The sequence below is a fragment of the Nothoprocta perdicaria genome, unplaced genomic scaffold (genome assembly GCF_003342845.1).
Source record: "Nothoprocta perdicaria isolate Ctin4 unplaced genomic scaffold, notPer1 scaffold_32, whole genome shotgun sequence".
In the NCBI taxonomy this organism is placed as follows: Eukaryota; Metazoa; Chordata; class Aves; order Tinamiformes; family Tinamidae; genus Nothoprocta; species Nothoprocta perdicaria.
Window position 1 is genome coordinate 2,433,766 of NW_020455555.1, and position 24,853 is coordinate 2,458,618.

The 24,853-nt window shown below is 42.1% G+C and overlaps 1 protein-coding gene across 2 annotated transcripts in view; it reads left to right on the forward strand.

Moving 5' to 3' along the window:
* The window catches only part of GRID1 (glutamate ionotropic receptor delta type subunit 1), a 411,120-nt gene that overhangs the window by 152,193 nt on the left and 234,074 nt on the right, over positions 1-24,853 (forward strand). For both annotated transcript variants that reach the window (XM_026043010.1, XM_026043009.1), the window contains exon 3: positions 18,369-18,653. In XM_026043010.1, coding sequence (XP_025898795.1) covers positions 18,369-18,653 — 285 coding nt within the window. The remainder of the gene's footprint in view (positions 1-18,368; positions 18,654-24,853) is intronic.

The window sequence follows — 24,853 nt, forward strand, 5'->3', positions numbered from 1 at the left end:
GGATGCAGGAGGAGGCTTTTTATTCTAGCTCAGTGTTGCTTTTCCCTGAGTTATTAGGTCTGTCTTGGCTGGTGCGAGATTAAATTAGGTCCAACTCTGAGATGCTGAAACGGAGAGGGCGTTACGGAAGTCTAGCCAAGAGAGCGCAAACAGAAGAGTGTTTAGTCAGGGTAAGCGAATACTTTCGTGGCAGATGTAATTGGTGGATCAAATGGAACAAAATCAGCAGTGCAGACTCTGAGATGTTCCTCTTCAAAGGCTCAAGCTCTTGATGCTGAGGCAAGGTACTGTTTCTGTGATTTTCTTTGTGTTTCATGTGATAGCGTCTGTGAACCCAGGGATTTTATTTGATAGATGTTGAGGTGGCAAAATGGAAACATGTTTGTAATTCTGCTTTTGGAGCTCAGAAAAACAGATTTGATTTTTGTTTTTAATCTTAAAGTTCTTTCATTAAGTACTAAAACTGAGCTTTTTATGTTCTTTAGTAATGTGTCGGGGTAAAACACTAAGGTGTGTGACATACATGCTCTTCCACATTCAATGCTGACCTACAGAAAGTATCCGAAACAGAAAATTGTGGCGCAGTCCTGGTCTGTATGGTATAGAAGGCAGAACTTCCTCTAAAACCAGTAGCAGTACTGTAAGAGTTCATAATAACATCTAGAAGTTATCCGTATATCCTAAAGCTCTTTGCATTTAAAGCATCTTATGAAGGTATAAGAAATAAGATGAGTCGTAAGGATTCAGATTCTGACAGTAAACAGTGTCTGGTAATTTCTTGCCTCTCAACAGTTTCCAGTTTTAAGTGTTAAATCTTAATAATATACATAAAGGGGGACACATGTATCTTCAGAGAGAACAAAAATCCCCTTCCATCCCGTGTGAGTGATGGTATGAAAACTACGTTGAAAAGTTCTGCAGAAAATTTTGTATAGGATTGCTAAATGTTCCTAAGGCATTTGAACTCCTTGCCTTACTCCAGAAATTTCCGGGCCAAAGATAATAGTATTGGATATAACTTGTTAGATTTAAAAAAAAAAAAAAAAAAAGTGGGTTGTGGGTGTGGTGGTTTTTTTTTTTTTTTTTTTTTTTTTTTGGTACAACATTTTTATGGAAATGTTACAGGCTTCTAGGGTGAGTTCTGTGGCTCTGTTGAATCTGGAACTCTGTTATATTTTATAAGGCTTGACCAGCAAAGAGGGACCAGATGCAATTATGATACAGTTATGCTACTGCATTGACTCTGTATCACAAACATGAGACGTAAGCAGAGCATCAGACCTCCTGCCCTACTTCGCAGTTGTGAAATATGTGCCACTTAGGAGCTTGTCTGCGCTGCTTAGTGCGCTGTAGTGCAGAAAAACCCTGATGACTTCAAAATGACCTAGCTCATACAGCAGAAGCTGATGCAGTTGTGAGCTGTACAGCGTAGACAAAATGTAAAGTCCCTATACAGGGCAGTATTGGTTCTGCTTTTCAAGTCTTTCCAGAGATGGCAAGATTTGGCACTAGTAAAATTTTAGAGAGCAGAAGTAGCCGAGATAGTTTGTAACCATCCCAGTAGTTTTTGCTTTTGTTTACTTTCCAAGGAACTGGTAGGAGATGTTTTGCTGCACCAGTGCAAATGAGATTCCACTCAAACCAGGAGTACTGCAGTGCTTTTTCAGATTGTGCTGCAGCGCTTATAGCTTCGACTGAAGGAACAATATGTTTTACCAGCGCAATACCCAGTTAAACGCAGAGCGTCAAAGCAACTTGAACTTGAGCTAAGGGAGAAGCATTGGCCCTAGCGTGCAGATGTTCTTGGAGGTTGTTTAGACAATACTATTGCAGGTAAGCGTGTTATGATACAAAAAAGCCCTGGCAGATGCTCTCAGGAGAAGCCAGCAGTGAATTTGTACGGTTCAGGAGGAGGAGAGTGGAGTCTTTAGGTATTAGCGAGCTCCCTAAGAAGACACGTGGAACTAATGGTCAGCACCACAGAAACCTGATGCTGCGATCGATCCAAGTTCTGCACTACGGGTAGTGTCTGATCTGGAGTAGGCGACAGCAGTTAGGTGAGACATTGAGGCTGGAGTAGCGGCAGTGACTCCTGGCAAGAGCAGAAGCAGGGGTGCCGCGGGGCAGGTGGGGTTCAGGGCAGCTGCCCGCAAGGCTGAGCGTGCAGAAGGAGGGCGAACCTGACGGCTGGAGTGCCGAGGCTGGTGGAGGAGCAGCCTCTCCCGAAGGGTCAGTGCGAGCAGGGGACGGGGGTCACGTCTTCTTTGGCCTCTTCTGGAGTCTGCTTTGTGCAAATGTGTGTGAAAACAGACAGTCAGAGGTGAGAAGTGTCCGAAGGTGTGGAAAAGTAGATATTTGAAACTCTATACAAAAAAAGAGGTTTTCTGAAGCAGAGAAAATAGCAGTTGAGAGAGGAAGCAAGTGAGGTTTCTAGTGTTTGAATGCCCCATCATGCAGTCAAGAGTTAAAAGCAGCAAGATTCTTTTTCAATTCACAAACTTAACGTGTTGAACACACTGCTACAAAGCATCTGTTGTCAGGAGCTTGTAGGGCTTTTTTTTCCCCCCCCCCCCCCCTCTTCTCCTGAGGACTCTATATAGATAATTAGAAAATCCAAAAGTATTTTTGGTAGGATTAAGAAATTATTAAGAATTTAAATTCCCATGCTTAGCACAAGGGCCAGTGAACATGACAATACTCTGAAGAACGTTCTCTTGGAGGACTTTGTTTCATATTTGTCTTGCAAGCTTTACTGAGTATCGGGAGGTATCACTGACTGACATCGAGGGAGCATTGACCTAGGTGCACCTAGCCAGCTAAAACTGTATGAATTGCAGTGAGGGTTTTGCTTTACAAAAATGCAGAATTAAAACCTAGCAGAGGAACAAACAAGACAACAAAAGATCCAAAGAGGGATCCCGAATGTTTTGCCTCAAAATAATCAATAATATTCTTAAATCATCTCTCAGTATAATTGTGACAGGTGACTGCAGAAACATAAGTTATCGTGTCTGAAGTGAAAAGAAAAATCTGGTTCTGGACTGTACGAGAAATAAATGGACTGTACAAGAAATACAAAAATAGATGTAAGAATTGTCTGAACAGTTGCTTTTTACTGCATCTGCACTATTTTGTTTTCAGTAGCCAGAAATATTACTGCGTGTGATTGCATTATGCAAGGCCTGAAATCTCATGACAAGGATAGATGCTCTTCATTTCTTTCATTGCTCTGTTGAGTTATGCTGTTCTCTTCATTTGCCTGGATACGCTAGTCTGGCTCCTTTCTCTGGTGTGTGGAGGTTTTTCAGCTAAATCCAGTTGACTCTGTAGCTGATCAGAGTTTAATTCTGTCCGAGCTTGTGCCAGTGCCTTGAAGCACGCGGTTCTGCTGAACCCCGAGCCGACGCCAGCCTCCTTGGGGAGGGAACAGGCTTGTTGTCTGGCGGCAGGAGAGCCCAGGGAACTGTTGGGCAGATTCCCCCCCTGCTTTAGTTGGCATGTGCCCACAACAGAGGGGTGGGGAGCAGCAGTGTGTTATCCTGGGGGAGCTGTGAAGTCTCCTGGCTGTCTCTAAGTACCTCCATCCTGGTCGGTGGCAGCCAGGAGAGGCCCTGAGTCTGAACATCAGCCCCAAGGAGTTGCCTTTTGGGAAGAGTTGCCTATTTGAGTTACGATGGTGTTTAGTCTGCTAAATAGCTGTGTCAAACCTGGCCTGCAAGGGATTTACCTCCCCTTGCATCAGCAATTGATGCAATTGTTGGATAGAAAACACCATACGTGGGCATGTGTGCTCACGGGCTAAGGTGTTCTCCCCAGAACATCCATGAAACAGCACAAGCTGCCAGGGAAGGCAAGAGGGACATTAGCAATACTGATGTGCTTTGGGAAGGTGGGAACTGTGTTCTGGATATACCTGCATGCAGAAGGAGCTGCAAATCAGCAGCACCTTTGTGTGAGTCTTATTTGAAAGCCTGAGGTAGAGCTTGACCCTGAGCTGTTACCTGCTGTAGCTTGTGCTACTACTTCACTGTAGGTCAGTGCAAGGGAACAGGCTGCTGGTCTTGATGGGAACGAAAGGGATTTGGGCTAACACAGCTCGATCAACTGAAAGTGCACCTCTCTGCAGGACTCTTCTTCTGGCTTTCAGTTTCAGAATTGAAAACCTGTATTGGTGGTCAATTTTGTTTTTATTACTTTTGCTGAAATTTCAAGTTGAGATTGAAAATAAAAGCGGCTTCAATTTCATTTCAAAAAGTTTTGCATGTACTTCAGAAGTACCCAAGACCTTGCGTTTGATCTTTGCTTTCCAGTGCTTTAAATTTAAATGACTTCAGCGAGAATCAGTGGGCAAGAAGTTGTCACTTGAAAATGCTCATTCCTTTGGGATTGTATCTGCTTTTCAGTGCATTAGCGCCTTGCGTGGCACAAAGACCACTTTTAGTTGCTTGTTTGCTATGGGGCTCTGCATGCACCTCTGGCCACCGCGGGGGCCGGCTGGCCCCTGGGGCTTGGTGCAGCCCAGCTGCTTGGGTTCAGCCCTTCTTGTACCCTCTTGGCATGTTTCTGGAAGTCTTCAAAACCCGCCTGGATGCCACCCTGTGCCACATGCTGTAGGTGTGCCTGCTTGAGCGGGAAGGTTGGACTAGATGATCTGTAGAGGTCCCTTCCAACCTTAAATATTCTGTGAATCTGTTAAGAGGAGTATATCTGCACAGCATGGAAGCTCTCTTTTAATTAACACAAAGCATCTTTATGTTCTAAAATTAGCTTATTAGTTGAAAGGTTACCTATGTAGATACTATACATATAAATAGGAATGTATCCTTTTAAACACACTGTTACATACTTTTATACATGTATAATTTTATACCTGTATATGTACATATGTATACTTATATGCAAGTTAATGGCACAGTTTTGGAAAAAAGCAGCTCCTCCTCGCATCCCTCTGGCGTGCAGGGTTTTCTTAAGCTGGAGGGGAATTGGGTGGAGGAAGTGAAGACTGAACCTGCTTGCCCGTGTTCCCTGCAGGGTGGTGGAGGTGCGAGGACCTTGCGGATCCTTCTTGGCCTGGGTGGGTGGCGCGTAGGTGTAAGGACTGCCCGCTCGGGAGCCCTGCGTGCAGGAAGGGGCTGGGCTCTCCCACATGCGGAGCTTGCTTTAGGCGGGAACTTTATCCAGACCTTGTGTTGACGCTGTGTCCAGGAGCAGCATGTTATGCCTCAGGCTGTACAGCTAAAGGGCTCTGCTATCTGTGGGGAAAAAATCACTTTCCTCTTGTATGACTGAGAAATACATGTCAGCCTAAATATGTGTATAAATACGGTTGATGTCCCATGGAATATCAAGGGGCAGTAGCTGTGCAAGGTCATCAGCTGCCAGGATGTCCCAAGATGTAGATTTGAACTATGTCAAAATATTCTTCTCATGTAAAGATAGAAAGCATCTCTGGCACAAAGCCCCTTGAGAAGGTAGTTGACACGGCTTATCCTGGAAATGGTTTTCTGGGTTACATAAAACTGTCCCAGCCCAATGGAGAAGGTAGTTGACACGGCTTATCCTGGAAATGGTTTTCTGGGTTACATAAAACTGTCCCAGCCCAATGGGGGAAGAAATACCATTCCCGATTTGCTTATCTAAATGATTTGGGTCTAAAAGACGAGTGGTTCATAGTACTATATGTCTAACACTATAGAAATCTCAAGGTGACTGCAGAACACCTTTTAGGGGATATACTGGGTATATAAACATGTACAATTTTAAGTGTATTTTATTCAAATTGTGCACTTAGGTTACTTAAAGTCTAAGATCTCAGTCAAAATCTTAGGGATTTTTCTAAGCCAAGATGCTAGACCGACCTAACTGAAAATACAAGGCAAGAGAAGCTAAGTTGATTGTAATAAAGGCTGAGAGGCAAACAATAACAACAGCTATTGAGAGCTGCTAGTGCACAAGCTTAGTTGATAGTTCAGATCAGTGTCTGAACTGCAGCACACCAGCATCTGAAACTCCTTCTTCTGGTACCAGGGTAATCTACACAGTTTTCCAGCTGAAATCGGTACTCAAGCTCGTACCTAATGCAAGGGAAAACACAGGCAGAACCGAGTCTCGCTCTTTTTTTGAAGATGCTACAACTGTGTAGTAGTGGTGAGTAGTTTAACTCTTGGGCAAAAATGCATTTGGCCTGCTCTCAGGATCATATGGAAAAACGTTTTGTGATTTGTAGATCATATTAACTTGGTACTTTTTTTTCAGAACATAGTTCTTTATAGTGCATAATTTCTTTCTTAAATTATGAACTCTCTACAAAACTGCATAGCAGATGAAAAAGGTCCATTTTAAAAGTGCCTATTTTATCTTCTTGTTTTCTCTTCTTTGACAGAAGTTTTAAGTAGTGATGGTATAAAATGATAACAGTCTTTCGGTTGGGGAGAGCCTTGGAAAGCCTTAAAAGCTAACATGCCAAACTATATAGGCTATAAGACATCAGGTAAATGAGGTCTCCGAGGGGAAAGGCCTGGCTACTGTTAATTTGCCTTACTCTTATGGTCCAGTTACTTTATGAAACAAATCAGAAATGATTAGAAAAGAATTACATTGTTAAACATATGACTGTTTAGCTGATGTATAGACTACATGAAGCTCTTCAACTCACCCTGAGTGGGTCAGTAATTCTATAAAGATAGTAAAATCCAAGCAATTAAAGAAAAATCATAGGATGATAACTCAAAAAATTTTTTAAATAAATTAAATGAAAAATTACCTCCATGGGGGATGTCACATAGTTGTTGTCTGCGTGTCCAGGCTCTATTCTGGCGTTTTGTGTACAGTGTTTGACACCTTGACATAACTTGAGATTTGTCGCACTCAGAACTTGAGATTGAGCCTGTTAACATAATACACAGCCTGAGAAAATTTGTATGACCTGATAATTGTTGCATGTTTTGAGATAAAGGAAAATCCTTTAGTGAAAAGCTGGCAAAATAATCCTTAATTGCAGTAGTACTTCTATTTTACAAGGTGACTTTTTTAGTGTATCGTTTATTTTGTAACTGGCAGGAAGTGAGTTGATGAATGAAAGCAAACGATGAACACACCTCCATATCTGAGGTGCATCTTTCCTATCTCTTGAACCAATCTCTCTGAACATCCAGATGGGGAGTTGATGGCTCCTTTGGTGTGAGGCCTGTCTCCTGAGTTTGAGCATTTCTCTTCCATTTGTTCTTGAGTGCTCGACTCAAAATAGTCGATGAATGGTGCAGCAGTGCTCTACGGAAGCACGTTGAGCAGCAGGGGCAATGCAGTTCCTTGCCGGACACGGTGCTCTCTTGAGTCTTGTGGTTGCTCCCTGGTGTCGCTCTTCTCCACTAGCCAAAGACGACCTGTAGTTGTCATCATCTTGTGCAAGATATATTCACATCCCTGGGGAGAACAGGGACAGGAACACTTCAGTTCTGGTACGTGACCAAGAAAATTACCTGGACGTTTTGTTAATGAGATTTGTATGCGCACAAAGGTAGCGTCTATGGAAACTTGATTAGTAAGATCTACTGTAGACAGTGTCACAGGGCGCAAGTCACCATCGTTCCTTAGTTGGAGAATCTCCTGTTATGAGGTTACTGGAATGAAAGCTGAAGTGGCAACTGTAAAAACAAAGCCCTTGCCCAGCGAAATGGCCCCATCGTCTTGTCAGAGGAAGCTCACAAGTTACATTTGCACATGGCTTCTTCAAGATTTGTGATTTTAGGACTAATGAGGAATATATTGAGGAGTTGTTTGGTTTGGGATCTCTTGTCTGTTGTCTATAATTCATTTTATAATCTAGTTTAATGATTAGTTTCATATGTGCAGTGTAACATTTTATTTGCCTCACTTACCCTATAAGATGTATAAGCACTGTAATTAATTACAGGTCTTTCAAAAATCTTACGCTTGAGAACAATTTAGTACTAGCATAAATTGTCTTGTTAATAGTTTTAATTGTTAGCAGAGTATTTTATTCACTGCAACCTGGATATAAGAGGTGATCTTTGTATAGTTACAATGACGATGAAGGAGGACAAAGATGGAATTTCAATGGTCTGATTGATAGACACCATTTAAGACAGGACATGAAACAAGTGGAATAAAATATTAATGTATAGTTTTTTGTACAGTGAAGTACTACATAAAATTATAATTTTGTCAGTATGTATTTAATATACATGTTTTACATTTGTGAGGAGCTTAAGTTATTTTAAGGCTTCTTTTGAGAAATGAAGCTAGCTCAGAAGACCTCTAATTACATGAAGTCTCATTCACAGCTCCAGTTTGGATGCTACGTGGGGGGGGGGGAAAAAAAAAAACTGAGTTTCTAGGAGCCACTCACTAGCTGAGCACAGGGAAGGAGAACTCTGGTATTAAAAGCTAAGACTATGAGTGGGGGGAGAAGGAGCAGGATTGGGGGCGAAATACTTCCCTCTGTTTGACTAAAGGAGTAGTGTGAGCCTGTGACAGCGTAATGTAAGTCTGCTTATCCCGAGTGGAATGTAAGTCTGTTTATGCACAGAGGTTGAGGGCTTGGGGGTTATTTTGTGTGATTTAAATGCAGCCCCAAATGGCAGCAGCATTTGAGTTCCATTTTCATGTAAGCATCAAAACAAGAGGTCTGGTCTTCAACAGCCTCTGGGCAAGAGGTGCATAAATGCTGAGATGTTTTGATAATCTGTCCTAAGCTTCAGAGCAGGGCCTCTCAGGTGCTAAACACGTTTGAACAAGTGGCTCATTTCATGTATTTGGATGAGAACTCTTGGAGATTTGTGAGGTTTGTTGTTGTTCCCTGACCTGACTCATGCGGAGCTGAAGGAAAGGGAGGAATTCAGACTAATACGCTAATAACTTGGAGTAGCTTTATTCGTGGTTAACAAGTCATGCATGGTGTCTGAGCTATTCTGGGGCTGGAAGGAAGTATTGAACTGCTAAAAGGAAAATTGGAGAGCTGCAGTGTTTTAATGGCAGCCATTCTGTAGCGCTGCATAGCAATGGCGATTTGAGATCTGTAAGCAAAATCTGTTTTGCATAAGAAATGGTGGGGTGGAGGGAGGACAGGATCTTGCCCTTTCTGAACGCTGAGCAAAAATAATTTTGGAATGCATTATACATTTCATGGGTGAGGAAAGAAGAAAGTGTTTCTTTTAAAGTTGATTTTAGAAAATGGAATAGCTGCTGTAGATGGTTGCTAAGCTTGGCATATTTGCATAATCCTTGAATGCGACTGTAAGTATGTGATATGTTGCAGAGATCTTTCAATAGATCAACCAGCTAAAACCTGTCAATAAGTATATGCTATAAATACGTACTGAGTCACAGCTAGATCCATAAGCACTGCAAGCCTTTGAGCAGTTGGCATAAATAAGTGTTGCTTGGAAAAGTTGGCTCTTTCACCACGAGCTATGTGAGTTGTGTCTTGGCATCACACACAGCTTTCATAGCATTGCTAGCCATTTCGCTGCTAACAGTAATAACTTGGGGGGAGGAAGTCATAAACAGGATGATAAGGAAATGTTATAAGGTTGTGCTTTTTCTGCAGTGGTCTTTGGAGTATGGGACCTGCTGTCTGTCGGTGGAAGCAGCTGTAGCTGTTGTGAGTTTATGGAGAGTCTCCTAACACTTAGGTTCTCTCAGAGCCTCAGCCCTCGTATTATATCTACCCCAAATGCTCACTTCTAAGCCTCCTGCACTGAATGTAGGTCAACAGAAGTGCAATGGTGCTTTGGAGGGATTTTTTGCAGTTGTTAGAATATGTGATTTTAAAGCAGGCCTGTTGCTGAAGCACAGCAGCAGATTGGTTATGGAGGGGGATTATGTGTCAGTGTTTGGGTTTGGCTGGCATTTCTGTGGGCGCTGGGAGCGGGAAGCTGTGCACAGTGACTGCCGCGCTCCCTGATGCGCTGCGAGGCGGCGGCGCCGTGGCGCGTTTCGCCGCCTGTTCAGAAGCAGCGTGTGGCGCTCGGCCTGCGCTGCCGCCCTGCTGCTTTCCGTGGACCCTGTGAGGAAAAGGCTAAGGGCAACCAGGGAGAGAGGGAAGGGGTGAAGAACTGAAGTTTCTATGGGCACTTTGTTCCTGTGTGTCACTGCTGCTAGGTAGCCCGCCATGAGGGCTCCTCAGTATCCCTCAAATCGCATGAGTTTCTCAGTACCCAACAACTGAGCAGATTTGTCAGCTCACTTGGAGTCCAAGTGTTCAGCAGCGTTTTGTATGTGGCAGGAGAGTGTTTCCTTCTTGTGGGTCCCAGAGCTGAGGCAGAGCCACGGTGGTGTTATAATAATACTTAATTTGTACGTGTAAAATAGCCCCAAAGGAGGCAGCGAAGTTGAGCATCCCTACCGAATGCTAATGAAGGTGTGGAAAAGAAAATTTGTGTTGTTATGATCTGCAATGTAATGCAGGTGAGGAAATGGAGGGTGCAAAAATGCAGTCTGCTCTCTGCTGAAGGGCAAAAGAGAAAATAATTACTGAAGAACTTGCTAAGATTGGAAGTCAAATCCATGGCATTCAGGAAAGTGATAGTTTGTGCCTTCAATAATTGAGATGGTTTACAGTTAATTCTACCTCAGAACTAATGTTTAAGGGTGGAGGGAGATGTCAGAGTTGTCTGTTCAGTTCTGTCTACTGTGTTAAAATAGTATTAATGCCATTGTGATTAATCTGTAGCTCTGTAAAGCCAGGCTCCACTCAAAATTAACAGAAATGCTATTGCTTATTTTTAAACCTCACACTAAGCTATGAATCTGGAAGAAAGACTTTGCTGCTCATGGTTTTACATTTTGTTGACCAAGCAGGAGTAGAGTCATTCTGGTGTCCTTTCAGGTGTTGCTTGACTATTTCTTTTTATTGCTAATCTGAGTCAGAGGAAAAGAAGAAGAAGAAAAAAAAACCTTATATTTTACCTCACTTCACATCCTTAGCTATTCACATTGCTTATATTACAGTCTAAAAATACTTAAAATGAGGTTTTTTAATACATAAAATACTTAGTCTTTACTGCACCGCTCTTCCAAATCCACCCAACTGTAAAGCTGATAGCAAAACTAAGCTATAAAGTAGATTATTAGCTATAAAGCTGTGTTTGCCCTCAGAGATTCTTACTTTCTTGGGAGGAGCATTGAGTGGTATCAGATGTGTCCTTCGTAAAACAAGGCTATCTTTTATCTGTCACTGTTGCTCTCAATTACTGCTCTTTTATCAGTGAGAGCTATACCCTGCTCTGGTTTTATGGTGATAGTTTTTCCATACAAAATGTAGCGCCTTCCAAGAGGATTAACCACCAGTTATTTTGGAAAGCAACCAGTGCATTTGTTGACCGCTTGATGGCATCACTCAGTTGTATGGAAACTAAATAGCTTTGCCAGGGAAGCAGCTCTACTTCTGTGCTTGGTGTGAGAGGACTTTCATGTGTAATTTTAGACTAGTAAAGACTGAAGAGAGCTCTTTATATGCTCCAGTAATTTAAAAGAGAGCCTCAACTCTAGTTTTGATAACTATGTTCCTTTTCAAGAGTTTGTTATTCACCATTTTTAATCACTTTTATCTGCATGGAGGCAAGCAAAACAGTGGTCCAAATTCATCCTCCCACCATCCCTCCTTGCTGACGTTTCATGGATGGCAACTAGTGTGTTACAGGCTGATACAAACACAAAAAACTGGATGTTTTGTTATGCACTGACGTCTTATTTCTTGGTTTGCTTTTTCAGGAAAATGGTTTCAAACCTCCAATTGCTGCAATCAGTATGCATTCTAGGGAAAGGATTTATGTAATTCTGTGTTCGAGTAAATACTTCTATAAAATTAAAGCATTTTGCAGTCTCCAGATCATTTCACGTGCGCAAGGCAACAGTGACTGGATACTGAAAATGCTATTGCAAGTGAGTAATGAGGAAAACAAAGCAGTGAGTATACGATATTTGAGTTTTTCTAAGGAAAGAGGGGAAAATAATGTATTGAGCAGCTGACTTATGCTATTTTAGTTGGTACAATTGAATTGCAAAGAAGAGCAAAGATTCCCTTAAGTTTAAGAAGAAAAATATATTGAAATGCAGAGAAAATTCAGAATAGGGGTGCACCACAGTCTTCAGGAGCTGCAGCGATAGCTTCTCAAATAATTGCATCAAAGACTCTGGGGTTTACAAATGCCTAGTTCTTGCTTACAAGTACAGAGAATAGCTTTTAGATTAGAAGGAGGAAATAGATGTTGGTCTTAAATGTTGTGTGTGGAAAAAGGTATATCTGAGTTTGGCTTGCCAGGGGTTTGGGCTTGCTGGGCTCAGTTGGTTTGATATTTTCCTGAAACCATGAAGGACTCAGTGTAAAATGTTTTTAAGAAGCATTTTGTCTTAAGCTGGATACAGCAAAGTGAGAAATTCTCTTCAGTGTGTAGGGTGATAAAGTAGGCGCCACTTTTATTGTTGTGCTTTTACTGTTGACGTTTGTTATCTTTTTTTCTTAAGAACTCTGTTGTGACAGGTATCTCTGAGTTTGTGTAAATTTTCATAATAAAATAATATCTTAGTTATTTGAAGTGAAGAGATATACAGTAAATAGGAAACATAAAGATAAGTAAAAGCCCAAAGAAATGAAACAAAGGAAAATTTACTACTGCCATCTATCCAAAGGAGAAGGAAAATTGAATAACACGAAAAGAGGCACTAATGGTGCAAATTCATTAGAAATTGCTTTCCTCAGTTCAGTGAAAAGCTGAAGAGAAGAGAGAGTACAAGATACAAAGTACAGGCTTCTTTGGGAAGACTCCATCTAGTGAGACACCAGGCTGAGCACTTAGATTGCTTTTATAGAGTCCACAATTCATCAGTAGTAGGGGGGAGACTTTCTATAGATCAGTATTTTTTAAAGAAATGTTTTCAATGATATTCATAAGAATGTCCTATAACTCCTTCTTCCTGATGGACTGAATTACCCCAAAAACCCTTAGGCTTGTATTGAATCTTAAGGCCTTTGAGCATCTGAAGAGGTTTAAAATGAGGATAACTGGCGGTCTTGCCTTGAGCATTTCACTAGAGGACCAGATTAACAGCAGGTTTCTGCAATTTCTATGAAGTTTCTCAGGTACTACTGCAAAATCACTTGGGTTTTGTTTAGATATGTAATAAAGTGCTTGCTTCTCTAGTGTATATTATTTTATGCTTAGCTGAAGGAGTTGTACCCCCACCCTTAAAATTTTGAACGATTGCTGGGTGAATTGCTGTCCTTTTTCCTTTTACCATCTTCTTTTTTATCAGTTATTAATGTTTCAGGCAAATCTTCCAGAAAGACTTTTTCCATTCAAGTTAAAAATACCTTTATGGCTGTTTCCCGTAAGATTTTACATTTTGATTAAAGATACAGCTTATTGGCTTTCTGAGCTTTTTATCTCCTAATTCTTCACTATTCTACCATTTTCCCTGAATTACCTTACTGTATCTGTATACAAATTAGTTAATTAATGTTTAGCTGATTAATGTTTGTGCACATGAATAATACAATAGCTAGTCAGTTCCCTTTGTATTTATTTGTATTTAGCACAGTGTTTGTAATAAATTTTCTTATGCTTTCATGTTAAAGGTGTCTTTAATAGGGAAGCAGGGATTTCTGCTGCCAGTCTGGCAGGATGGTGCAATGTAGCTTAACCTCTTCTGTATTAGATATGGAGAGGCTTGAGATGACAGTTGAAAAGCTGGGCTTTTACCCTGTATTTAGACTTTGATACATTAGATATTGATGAGCAGAAGAAAACTTTGTATTGAGCAATACAGCTAATCTCAAAATCATTTATGTTACTTATTAGAAGCGCTTATTAGGGTGCTTCTATTTTATAGCTATGTGCACTAGATTTTTGATGAGATAAAGGAAAACAAGGGGAAGAAAGGAAAAATGGAAAGTAAATATTACCAACTGCTTGTGCTTGTTGTTCTTTTGGTTAGTTTTTTTTCTTTTTTAACCAAGGTGGTTACTGTCTCCAAGTTCTTTTCATGGCCCTTCATGAGCACGTGACCCAGCTGGCTGCCTCTCCTTGTTAGGCCGCTGCTGGTTCTGTTAGCTGTGCAGCTCGGGCAGAATGAACTGTAGGCCTTGCTCATCCCTTCAAATGTAAGGATTTAGTTTTCCAACATAGCTTTTTCTCAGAATTTGCTGCCTTCTCTTAAATTTGTTATTTGCCTAAGGATAAATGACTTTTTTTTTTTCTTCTTTCGATTTATGAAGATAAGCTACAGGAAAAATGAGCTTTTAGCCAGAGTGGTTAGGCCAGTAGTACTAAGGCAAGTGTCAAGGCCCCTACCTCATCTCAGTAGGCCTCTAGCTTTGAAACCTGTTTATGGATGCTGAAGTGCCAACACTGTTAAAGAGTCCTACATTGGAAATGTTGGTGTGACTGGATTTCCTTTCTTTTGGCAGGTCTGGAGTTCTCTTTTTTTCCATTTGAAAGCCTTTCTAAGCAGAAAGAAGGGCGCTTTTCCGTTCACAAACGTGAAACGCAAGTTGCTGCCTAGAATTCTCCCCCATTTTCTATGCTGCAAAGAGTATCTAAGGATTAGTCCATCACAAAAAGGAAGCAAAAAATCAAGTTTAACAAAAACAAAACAAAAAAAAAAATCATAGGGGATTGTATCAAATCTGCTCTGATGTGGTCCAGAGTGGGTAGGACCAGCTGCAGTGATGCACAGAAGTGAGACAGAATGGCACTGGAGCTGGAGGAGGCAGTGTGAGTTCTGGTAGGTGGATATATTGTTAGATCAAAAATTGCAGTGGCAGCTGGTCTATTGATAACTGTGGAAACAAAGGGAAAAGTTTCTATCCTATCCTGAATAACAGGAAAGCCCTGAAAGGGAGATTGAAAGATGGTCATATCATCATGTTGCCAGGAGCAAGATAACAGTTTCTCTTGAAGTACTTTGTTTCCCTGTGGTTTAGAGAGATATGAGTTTAATTACAGAGATCTGAGCTAAAGCTTTTAATGCAAATTTCCCTGTGAAGATGGTACCAAATCAAGAGTTCACAGTTGGCACCTGTCTTCAGAAATAGGAAGACAATAGAAGAAGCCACAGGAGAAGAGCAGGATCTCAAACACTGCTGTGGCAAAACATAATTATTTCACATGTGTAGGCCCACAGACTTAAAAAAAAAAAAAAAAAAAAAGGGGGGGGGGGAAGGTGCAGTTTGAAAAATGATAGCTGTACTTCCAAGCTTTCGTGCTGACCTAACGGGACCTGACTGGAGATAGGAATGTTGGGAGCAGGAGTTTAGTTTAGGATAATATAATTACGATATAGTATAATTACGGCATAATAATTTAGGAAACTTCAGTGAAATCAAGTATAAGAGAAATAATCTGCTGTTAGAAGCAAAGATTAATCAGAAGTTACCAGTGAAATGATTTAATCTCCAATAATTTGTGGAGTCATTTAAATACGGTGATCATGTTTTGGTCATCATGTCAAAATGTACCTTTCTCACAGTATGATTTGTGAGATGTTGGTATCCTCTTGAAAGACAACCTCACAGTGATGAAGGCAGTTCAGTGCAGTGAACTATGGTAAGGCATATAGCAGCAGAATCTGGAAGCAAGCTGACTAGAACATTGTGTATTTTCTCTGTGAAACTCAAAGGACTTTAACCACATTGTTTCTTCATATTTCAAAATATATAAGACAAAAAGAAGGGAAAACAGCTAGATGAGACTGTATGCATTGTGATACATTGCTAATAATTAAACATGACTGAAAGTCAGGATGCTCGGGTACCTGAAATCCATACTTTGGTTTTCCTAAAACTGGAGTGCAGTGCACTATAAAATTGATGTATGCAGATTCTTTTAAATGTTTACGTAGATACAACTGAGGCGATTTACTTGATCATGTAGTCAGGAATGTATGGTCACTGCTGAAACTTTAATCCTTACCTAGTGAGGTACAACAGAAAATAACATAGCTTTTCTCAAGTCACAAAATTTCAAATGTAAGAAGGCACAGGCAGGTGGGAGTAAATTCTTATAAATGTCTTCGGAGTTTCCTGGGATTGTGTAATCGTTGAACATTCTCATGCTAAATAATTTCAGGAAGTCTTAAGAGTTAATGAGGTCTCTTTAATGAATTGGAGTCAGTTTTACTTCTGTAGCTGTTTCCTGCTGTGTTACCCATGCAGGAAGCAGTGCATTTCTTCTTGATGTGCTGAAGGCATATTCATCCTTCAGTGTAATAACAGTGGAGAAGCTGAACTTCTAGGAGTCTCACATGTTTTTGGATAGTGAAATTCTTCTATTAAAAGTACCTATCATAGTCTTTTTCAAATTCCATAATTTGACTAAGGAAAGCAATTTAGAAAATATGAAACCATATTTTGCCTGCAGTCATTCCAGTTCTTTTTTGTCTGCTGTACTATCTCCAAGCGTAAAGGCAAGAGCGGGTAACACTTAACTGTGTAGCATTTGCTTTCATGCAGAGCACAATCAATGGACAAAATATCAGGATGTAGAAGCTGATTGACTAATTTTTCATTTTGGCCCATTGACACAAACTGCGGAACACTGTGAAAACCCTTCAACCAAGAAATCTTTGTTATGGAGATGTTTAGCTGTGGTCTGCAGGCTGTGCTGGGAGATAAGGGGCCCGGGTCCTGCAGGCCGCTGTGTCACGCGTCGCTGGTGAATAAGCAAGCGGCTTTCGATTAGTGTTGATTGCTGAGTGGAAGTTGCTGCTTTGTTTAATTCCACTTACGATCAGTTTTGCATCGCACGCGTAGCTGACACTGACTGCGGCCACTGCGCAGGATGGGTTTAGTGTCTCCTCTGTGTGCCAGGAAATTGTTCCTCTGCAGAGTGGTGCTTGTGGCCCTGGGCCCCGTGACAGCAAGTTTGGTGGCTGCTGATCTCTGCGGGGCTTCGGAGCTCAGGCCTGCTCTCCTCCCCTCTGTCCCCACTTTGCTGTTCCCTTCCCTACTGGGGCTAAATAAATTATCTGTAGGACATGCTCAGTTTTGTCTGGCAAGAAGCCTGGGAAATCAAATCTGTTCCCGAACCTGGGTCTCCCATTTGGCAAATGTAATGCCTCCCTGCTGTTTAATCGGGTCAGCTTTCAGGAAAAGCAGAGAACAATTTCATATATCTATAATTAACACAAAGCAAATTTAGATAATGCAGCTGATGTGTTTATTGTAAGGGCCATCAAGGAAATAATTTTAAAAGCACTTCACCTTTTGCTTTTGCATTAGGATACATGTCAAGTGTTGTGTGCATAGGGTGATCAAATGTTTTCTGCTATCCTCTATCAAAGTGAAATACATTTGTTTTCTGTCTGTGCTCAGATGTGTTTTGTGGAATGGTTCAGCAGTTGCATTAAGAACGGTTCTCTATGTAATCGCTGTGACTTTCTATATTTAATTACAACTAACTGCTAACAAACTGTTTATTACTGTTAATTATTGTTGAGCTGCCCAGCCCTTTGACCTCTGAAAGCTCAGAGAGCAGGAAAACATTGCAGACAAATGCCTTTAACACGGCATGTCTGATTTGCCCACAGCCTCTGGAGCTGGGTTGAGGATGAAGGGGCTGGTGGTGGCTGCAGAGGCCCCTGCTCCGGCCCCGCTCCCCACAGCCAGCGCCCACCTTCCCGGGAGAGCTCAGGGACTGCTGAAGCTCCCAGGAGAAAGGTGCTTTCCAGCCCACACTGCATAGGGTTTTGCTGCTTGGGGAGCAAGGGGAAGCGTCACGGCCCCCTGTGTGGGTGAAGCCGTGGAGAGGCTGCTCAGCAGGCAAGGAGCCTCGTGCATCTCCAGGGTGGCTGTGATCAGCTGCATGCAGCCTGTTTTAGGGCTCAGGTAATGCTGCACTGTCAGAAGTGGATGGTCTCCAACGTACAGGCTCTGGTTTTAAAGAGTATGGGCTTTGCCAGAGCTTCCTAAGGGGAACAGCTTGCATCTTACTGGGAAGAATGTGGAGCTTAAGGCACTGCAGCTCCAGGAGGCCTATGACAAAAGTCTCTTAATCAAGTTAATACTTCAGAACTTGATATAAAACTGGTCCTTGAAACAATAGTCACTCCTCAGTGTCCCAGGGCTAGGTGAAGGCATCTGGGTGGGCTTGGGGATGTCCGCGTTGGGCAGTGTAGTTGCTACATGCAGCAGCTGCTCTCTGAGGAGAGGGCAGCCATAACCCTCTTGTCAACTTCGTGGTCCTTGTGCAGTTTGCAGATACCTGCCCCTGTTGTGACGGTACAAAAGCTGGTGCTGCAAGAGAAATACCTTCACCTTCGCCAAGGGCAGTGCACGCCTTCGTGCGCCGGGTCGATGGAAAGAGCCATTGGTCCTGACGTGCGCCCGCTTTCTGTCTCGCCCTCTGCAGCCTGCGACCTGATGACGTTGGGCATCCTGGCGCTGGTGACGTCCACGGGCTGCGCCTCGGCCAACGCGCTGCAGTCGCTGACGGATGCCATGCACATCCCGCACCTGTTTGTGCAGCGCAGCACGGGGGGCTCGCCGCGCACCGCCTGCCACCTGAACCCCAGCCTGGAGGAGGAGGAGTACACGCTGGCCGCGCGCCCGCCCGTGCGCCTCAACGACGTCATGCTCAAGCTGGTCACCGAGCTGCGCTGGCAGAAGTTCATCGTCTTCTACGACAGCGATTACGGTGAGCGAGGCCGGCGTCTCGGGCGCTGCCGACTCTGACCGCAAAGGGGGACGGGGGGAAGGATGCACTTTATTTATTTCTGAAATACAACTTGCTGGTACTCTCAGGAGCGAGGGGGAAGTGGACTCAGAGCTCTGGTTTGGAGGCAAGGTTGCTGTGAAAACTGATTTTCAGACAAGAGCAAAGTTGCTTAGCAACACCTTCAGCAGGCAGCTGGAGTTGGAAGCATCTCGCACTTTCTCAGTAAAATATTAATCAAGTGTTGACATTGATTGGCAGGGGTCATGCAAGTAAGTTCAGTGAGGCCTCTACCCATCCTCTGCAAAACAGGGTTTTTCAAAGCCAAGTACTGTTCTCTTGAAAATTAAATATTAATTTTTGAGATTACTACTACTTTAAAAAACAAAAACAAAGCAAAAAAAACCCCTTTCTTTCTCCATTCTTCCTTTAAAATAAATTTCACAGCGATTTCCTTCCCAGCATTGAACCAAAAGTAGACTTGGTCTTTTCACCACATCTGCTATGTTTCCTTCAACAATATTTTCCCTTTGGGCTGAAACCTGGGGAAAAGAAGTTTCTGACCAAACAAATTTAGTTCTTTATGCTGGCTGTAAAGAAGTGATGAAAAGTAAACCTCACTTTATATGAGATTCTCAGAGTAAAAGGGAAATGCGCACATTTATTTTTACACTATCTTTTTTTTTTAATCAGTGGATGGAAATACTCTTCCATGTGTTTAACTCGCAGTATTTTTGTCACTCTCATCTTAGGATGTGGCATCTGTGACGGGGAACAATAAATTTTTTTATGTCACATTTTACGTGAAAATCCTCGGAGTATAAAGTCTGATGGTTTTGTTTTTGATGCAGTGGCTTAAAGTGAACTGAGAGATAAAAGAAGTGATAGTGCAATTGGAAGAATAACGTTGTGTGTATTTATGCATGTTTTTAGGTTTTATACACAATTTTTCTACATATACAGGATAGTTCTTCATTGCTTTTTCACTATGTAACACAAGATCATCGTAGGTGAATGTGGTTTGAGGTTGAAGTTGAGCGTTTCTCTCTTTCTTTGTTAGAGCTGTCACTAACCCCTACAAAAGCTGATTTGAGGGTGGCGGGGATGATTTTAAATGCAAAATCCACCTATAGTTCCATGAAATTATTTTAATTGTATGCATGAGAAGGTTACCATGATACTGATATAGAGATAATCTGTAGACTCGGAAAAATCCAGCAACACAGTAAATAAGCTGCTGCTTACTTGCTCTCCTTTGTGTATAAGCTTGACCAGTGAATGTTTTGGAAGATTTAAAAAAAAAAAAAAAAAAGTGGTAGGTGTTCTTTTGGTAGCTTGTTTGTCATCATGGTCAAGTTCCTGTGTAGCAGGGCTTACAAAGGTAGTTTAATTCTAATGTTTAGTTCCAAGAGAGGGGAAGGCTCAAAATGTCTGAAAACATCATTTTATGGTTGCTATTCCATCTTTTTCTCCTCGTGCCTTGTAGCTTTAGCCTTGCGAATCAGAAGGAAAGGAGGCAGTTGGAGTGAGGGGATCCGCCAAGGGTTCAGCCCTAAGGCTTCCCTACCTGCTCCAGGGAGGTGGTGATATTCCCCAGGGTAATGTTTTAATTTGTCCATCTGCTGATCTCTACAAACCAGCCAAAACCTTGGTGTCCTCCACGTGGAAACTGTCATGTTTTCTAAAGACAAAATAGCATCATTACAGTTTAAAGAAATAATAGTAATGCTGTGCTATACTGGAGTTGAAAACTCCTTACTTCAGGAATTACTTGTTCCTCATCAGACATAAATTTTTGATTAGAATTTCTGTACCAGTTAAAGAAACAGATGTGGTAGATAGAAATACAGAGTAGACACAGCAACCTCCTCTTACATAGTTGTGCTGGTGATCAAACATGCTTTGTTTGACATTTTTGTCACTGAAGGTACAGAGAGAAAATTGTGTGCATGACTTCAATAACAGAACATAGTCCTTTTTGGTAAAACGTCTTAAATTCTATATTTGAACTTGTACCAAGAAATGGAGAGATTTCGTAGGAAAGATGTGCAAGTTTTAAAGAAGAAAAAATGCTGAAGGGGAATGGTAGAAGCAGGGTTCAAACTGTGGCATTCTACTTAGTCTAAGCTTTTTCCTCTTGTCACTCTCATGGTGATAGTTCGGGTCTGTAGAAGTGACCTTTCAAAGGCCTCCGACTTGAAAGTGGCATTGGGGCTGTGCTCCATGCTGCCCAGCTCTCCTCCTGAGCAACACCAGGGGACCATCAGTAGATACGTAACCATATAGTAGTTCTATAGTTGTATAAGGAAAGGGAAGAATTTGTGTAGATAATGCATGGAAATTTGTGACTTAACCCCTCATGTTTTCACTGTTTGTTTATGGTTTGCGCACAACATCAGAAGCAGCACGGGAATCTGCACCCCACTGATCACGAGGGGTCCTTTCTGCTCATCAGACTGCTGCCTGGTAGGAAAATGATGGCTAGGCAATATGGCAATTCAAGTAAGTGATAGCAGAGATAAGTCAGGTCGGCTGCTTTGCTGCAGGGCTGTAGAGCTGTCAGTGCTTAAGGCCAGGACAAGACAGTCCCAGCCCTTCTCCCTGCCTGCTGCTGTTTGCTGTGTTGCTTGGTGAAGGCCCTCTAGCCCCTCTCTACTTCCCTTTCCCCTCTGAAATGGCACGAACTGGGCCTGCTTGAACCACAGTGTGTGTGGTGCCGCTGACTGCAAAAGCCTCCAGAGAAGCAGGGCAGCTCTGGGTGTGTGGAGACAGAAGCAGAAGGTGACTCAACTGGTGTTTGAAATTTCCTCAGAAATTTTTTTAGGCAACAGTTAAGTGGTGCATTAAAGAATAAGGTAATTCCAGTTATAAGAAGTGAAGGGACTGTGATCATATTCCATCCCTTATTTTGCTCTAAAGGGTTTTATGAATATCTCACCCTGCATCGTGGTATTTGGTTTAAATTTTATGGGGAAAAAATTGAGTTGACCTTAAGTTTGTCGGTGATTCTCAAACTGCTCTATGGAAGTTGGTCGGTTCACCCATTAAAGAAGTCAGATGGGTTGTGTAACATCTTAAAAAGCTTCAGCTCTACTGATGTGTTTGGAATTACTTTTTCCACTACAGGACTATCTTTTGTACCTTCAAATATATTGAACTGGTGTAAAAAAGGCCTGCTGGGAAGTTTAATGTGTTACTTTGTTGACCTCATGGATGTGGAGGCATCGGTAATCAAATTTTCTGACAGGAAAATTGTTAGCAGAAATTGGTAAGTTCCATAAGGAGCTTTACCAAGCTCTGTAATGACTATAGGTTAAAAGCAGTGGGTGCTGCCCACAGTAAGATGAGATTGGGTAATAAAAAATTGAAGCTTTGCTTCTATGGGGAGCAAATAAACAGCCATATGGTTAGAGGGAAGGATTTGAGAAGGATTTTTGGAAGCAGGGTATGAAAATGATGAGGAATATGAAGCTGTATTTCTGAAGAGTGTGAGTAATAGTTATGTTTTCAGAAGATTAATCTTGCTGTTGAAAATATTTTGTCTTTGTGGTTATATCAAGTCTCTCTGCTTTCCTACGTGTACACACACACAAGAGCATGTTACAGGATGCAAGACAAAATGGCTTTTTTTGGTGGTTATAGCCTCACAATGTCAGCAAGATGGTATTAGGCCTGTAAAAGAGAATGGGAATATTTTCTTAATTCTTGGTGTCAATATCTGATTGCCAAGTGCTGTTTGGCTGAGAAAATCAGTAGCATGAAAAAACTTAGAGAATGAACAAATGAGTTGTGATGTGCAACGCAGGCTCTTGCATCAAAAGCCAAGTAGAACATTGGTGCGTAAGCCGCCTTCCTCTTGCTTGGTCTTGAAGATTTCTTTCTTCTACTTAGTGTAACAAGTTACCTTCTGCTCCATCATCAGCTCGGTTTTTAGCAGCCACCTCTGCCTTAGCAGGGCTGCAGTATTTCCCTGCAGGCTTCTTCAAGGTGAGGTGCGTGCCGTGTTTGAAGTGCAGAGAGGGAATCTGGCGCTTGGGAAGTGCGGGATCAGCTGCCCTGAGGGATGTGGCTGTCCCGTAGACCTGTTGCCTTCAAGAAGCGCGGGATGTCTCGGCGCGGGCCACGGCACTGCCATCCTGTGCTGGTATGGACGCTCCCTGTCCGCTGCCTACAGTGTCCCAGCTGGAGATGGAGCTGGAGCAGAGCAGCCTGAGTTGGGATTGCTGTGTTTGAGTAGTAAAATGCACGGAATTTTAAGCAGCCAGCTGCTAGGAAATATGGCTTTACTGCCAGCAGGTTGCAGCAGCAATGGCACGGGGAGAGGTTCCTCAGAGTGCTGCTGCAGAAGAACAGACAGGACTTAAACCCTCAGCCAACAAGAAACGGCTTCTTCTGAGCGTTTATTCTACACACCTTCTGCATCATTTCATTATTCATGCATAACAGGCCTGCTGGATGTCTGGACTCCAGACAAATACAAAAACCTGCACAAAACAAAGGGTTTTGTTGGAAGATGATGTTTGGTAGTTCATTGTGTACTGAGCATTGCTGCTGCAGCGGGTGCTGGGATAGAAAGGATTCAGGTGAGTCCTCCAAGTCTCAGGGGAATTTTGTGATTCCATTGGGTAGAAGAAAGAAAAAGACCTTTGACTTTTGCACTGAATTTGATCTGGAAGCTATTGAAGAAACAGCATTGTGAGTTCCCATACTTATCCTTGGGTCACTTTTCTGACTCTAGCAGCACTTAGTAATTGGTCTACCTGAAGCATAGATTTTTATCATTTCTGTTGGTATTTAATCATTATTTACTAGTGCATTACAGCATATAATAATACATGTAACTAGTTATTTTCAAATTATTACTTATTAATTTTAGTACGTCATTTTTGAGGCATTTAAGCAAGCACGTGACTGGGAGCTAACAGCAAAAGTAAAAACTCCCTACACCTCTGCATGTATGTCCCAGCAGGATAGGTGAGCAGTGGACAGCAATGATTTATAAAAGCTGAGCACTCTTGAGGCAATACCTGCTACGATATACAAATAATCTTATAGTACAGCCTTTATTCCAAATGGGTGTTGTCAAAGCTTGTCTGGGAATTCGGTGGTAGTAGTAGAAGCAACTTCTTGTCTGGACCAAGTTTTGAGTAGCTTCAGGTGACTAGAGCTGTTCATAAATTCAAGGCACATTTAGGAGATAATTCCAACCTTCGGAGTAATGTTCCGCAAAGATGAGGCCATTAGTAATTTTGAAAGATTCAAAATGCTTTCAAGTGACGTTCTTGAAACAGAAGTGTGTCCCCTTTTTAAGAATAGCTACATTTAAACCTAGTTTGTATTTTTAAAGATTTAAAAAGCAGGGAATGGGAAGTTGATGGGGGAAAAAAATAATGAGATGTTTTACTGGAAGCAATTTTCTGCCTATGTTGGTTCACTCATGCGGTTGAAATGGGTTATTAGTGCAGGGCTGAGGGCCCTTGGTGCTGGGCTCAGGCGGTGGGCGCGGAAGTGACCGGGAACGTCGCGGGGGCTGCCGGGTGCCTTGGAATGAGGGCGCTCCGAAGGATTCCTTGCGCTTCCTTCCTTCCTGGCAGTGCCTGCTCACCAACCACGTTCAGGGTGGACAGTGTTAGTAGTCACTGCCCCTCACTGAACAGATCAATCTTGGGGACAGCAGTGAATGTGAAACTCTTGAAGTCTTTGTGGTGCAATAGGGTGGGGAAACATGGATTTTATAGAGCGCTCAAATGCAAAATGATTTTCAACCTGCTATAAACAAATACATGCTATTACTGTGACATTATCATGATGTTTTGAGCTTTTTTACCCTGCCTGCCTTGTATTCCTGTGCTTGTGATAAATTCATGTATGCTTGTAAAATGGTAGGCTAATGTACTCATATATAATATAGCAAATTTATTAGACAGTTCAGTATTCAGGAACTGGAAATATCTAATGCTAATTGCATTTAAATATGATGCCACAGATACCCTCTCACCCCCAAAAGACAAGTTTGGATTGTAAGTAGTCTGGGCTGCAATAATTTTTGTGGGATGTGGAATAAGTATTTTTCTTTGATTTAAATCTAGTAAAAGGCATCCTCTCTCCTACCCCCATGGAAATGCGACATTTTCTCTTATTTTCTTGCAGCATGCAGCAAAGCAAGATACTTGTTTTAGCTG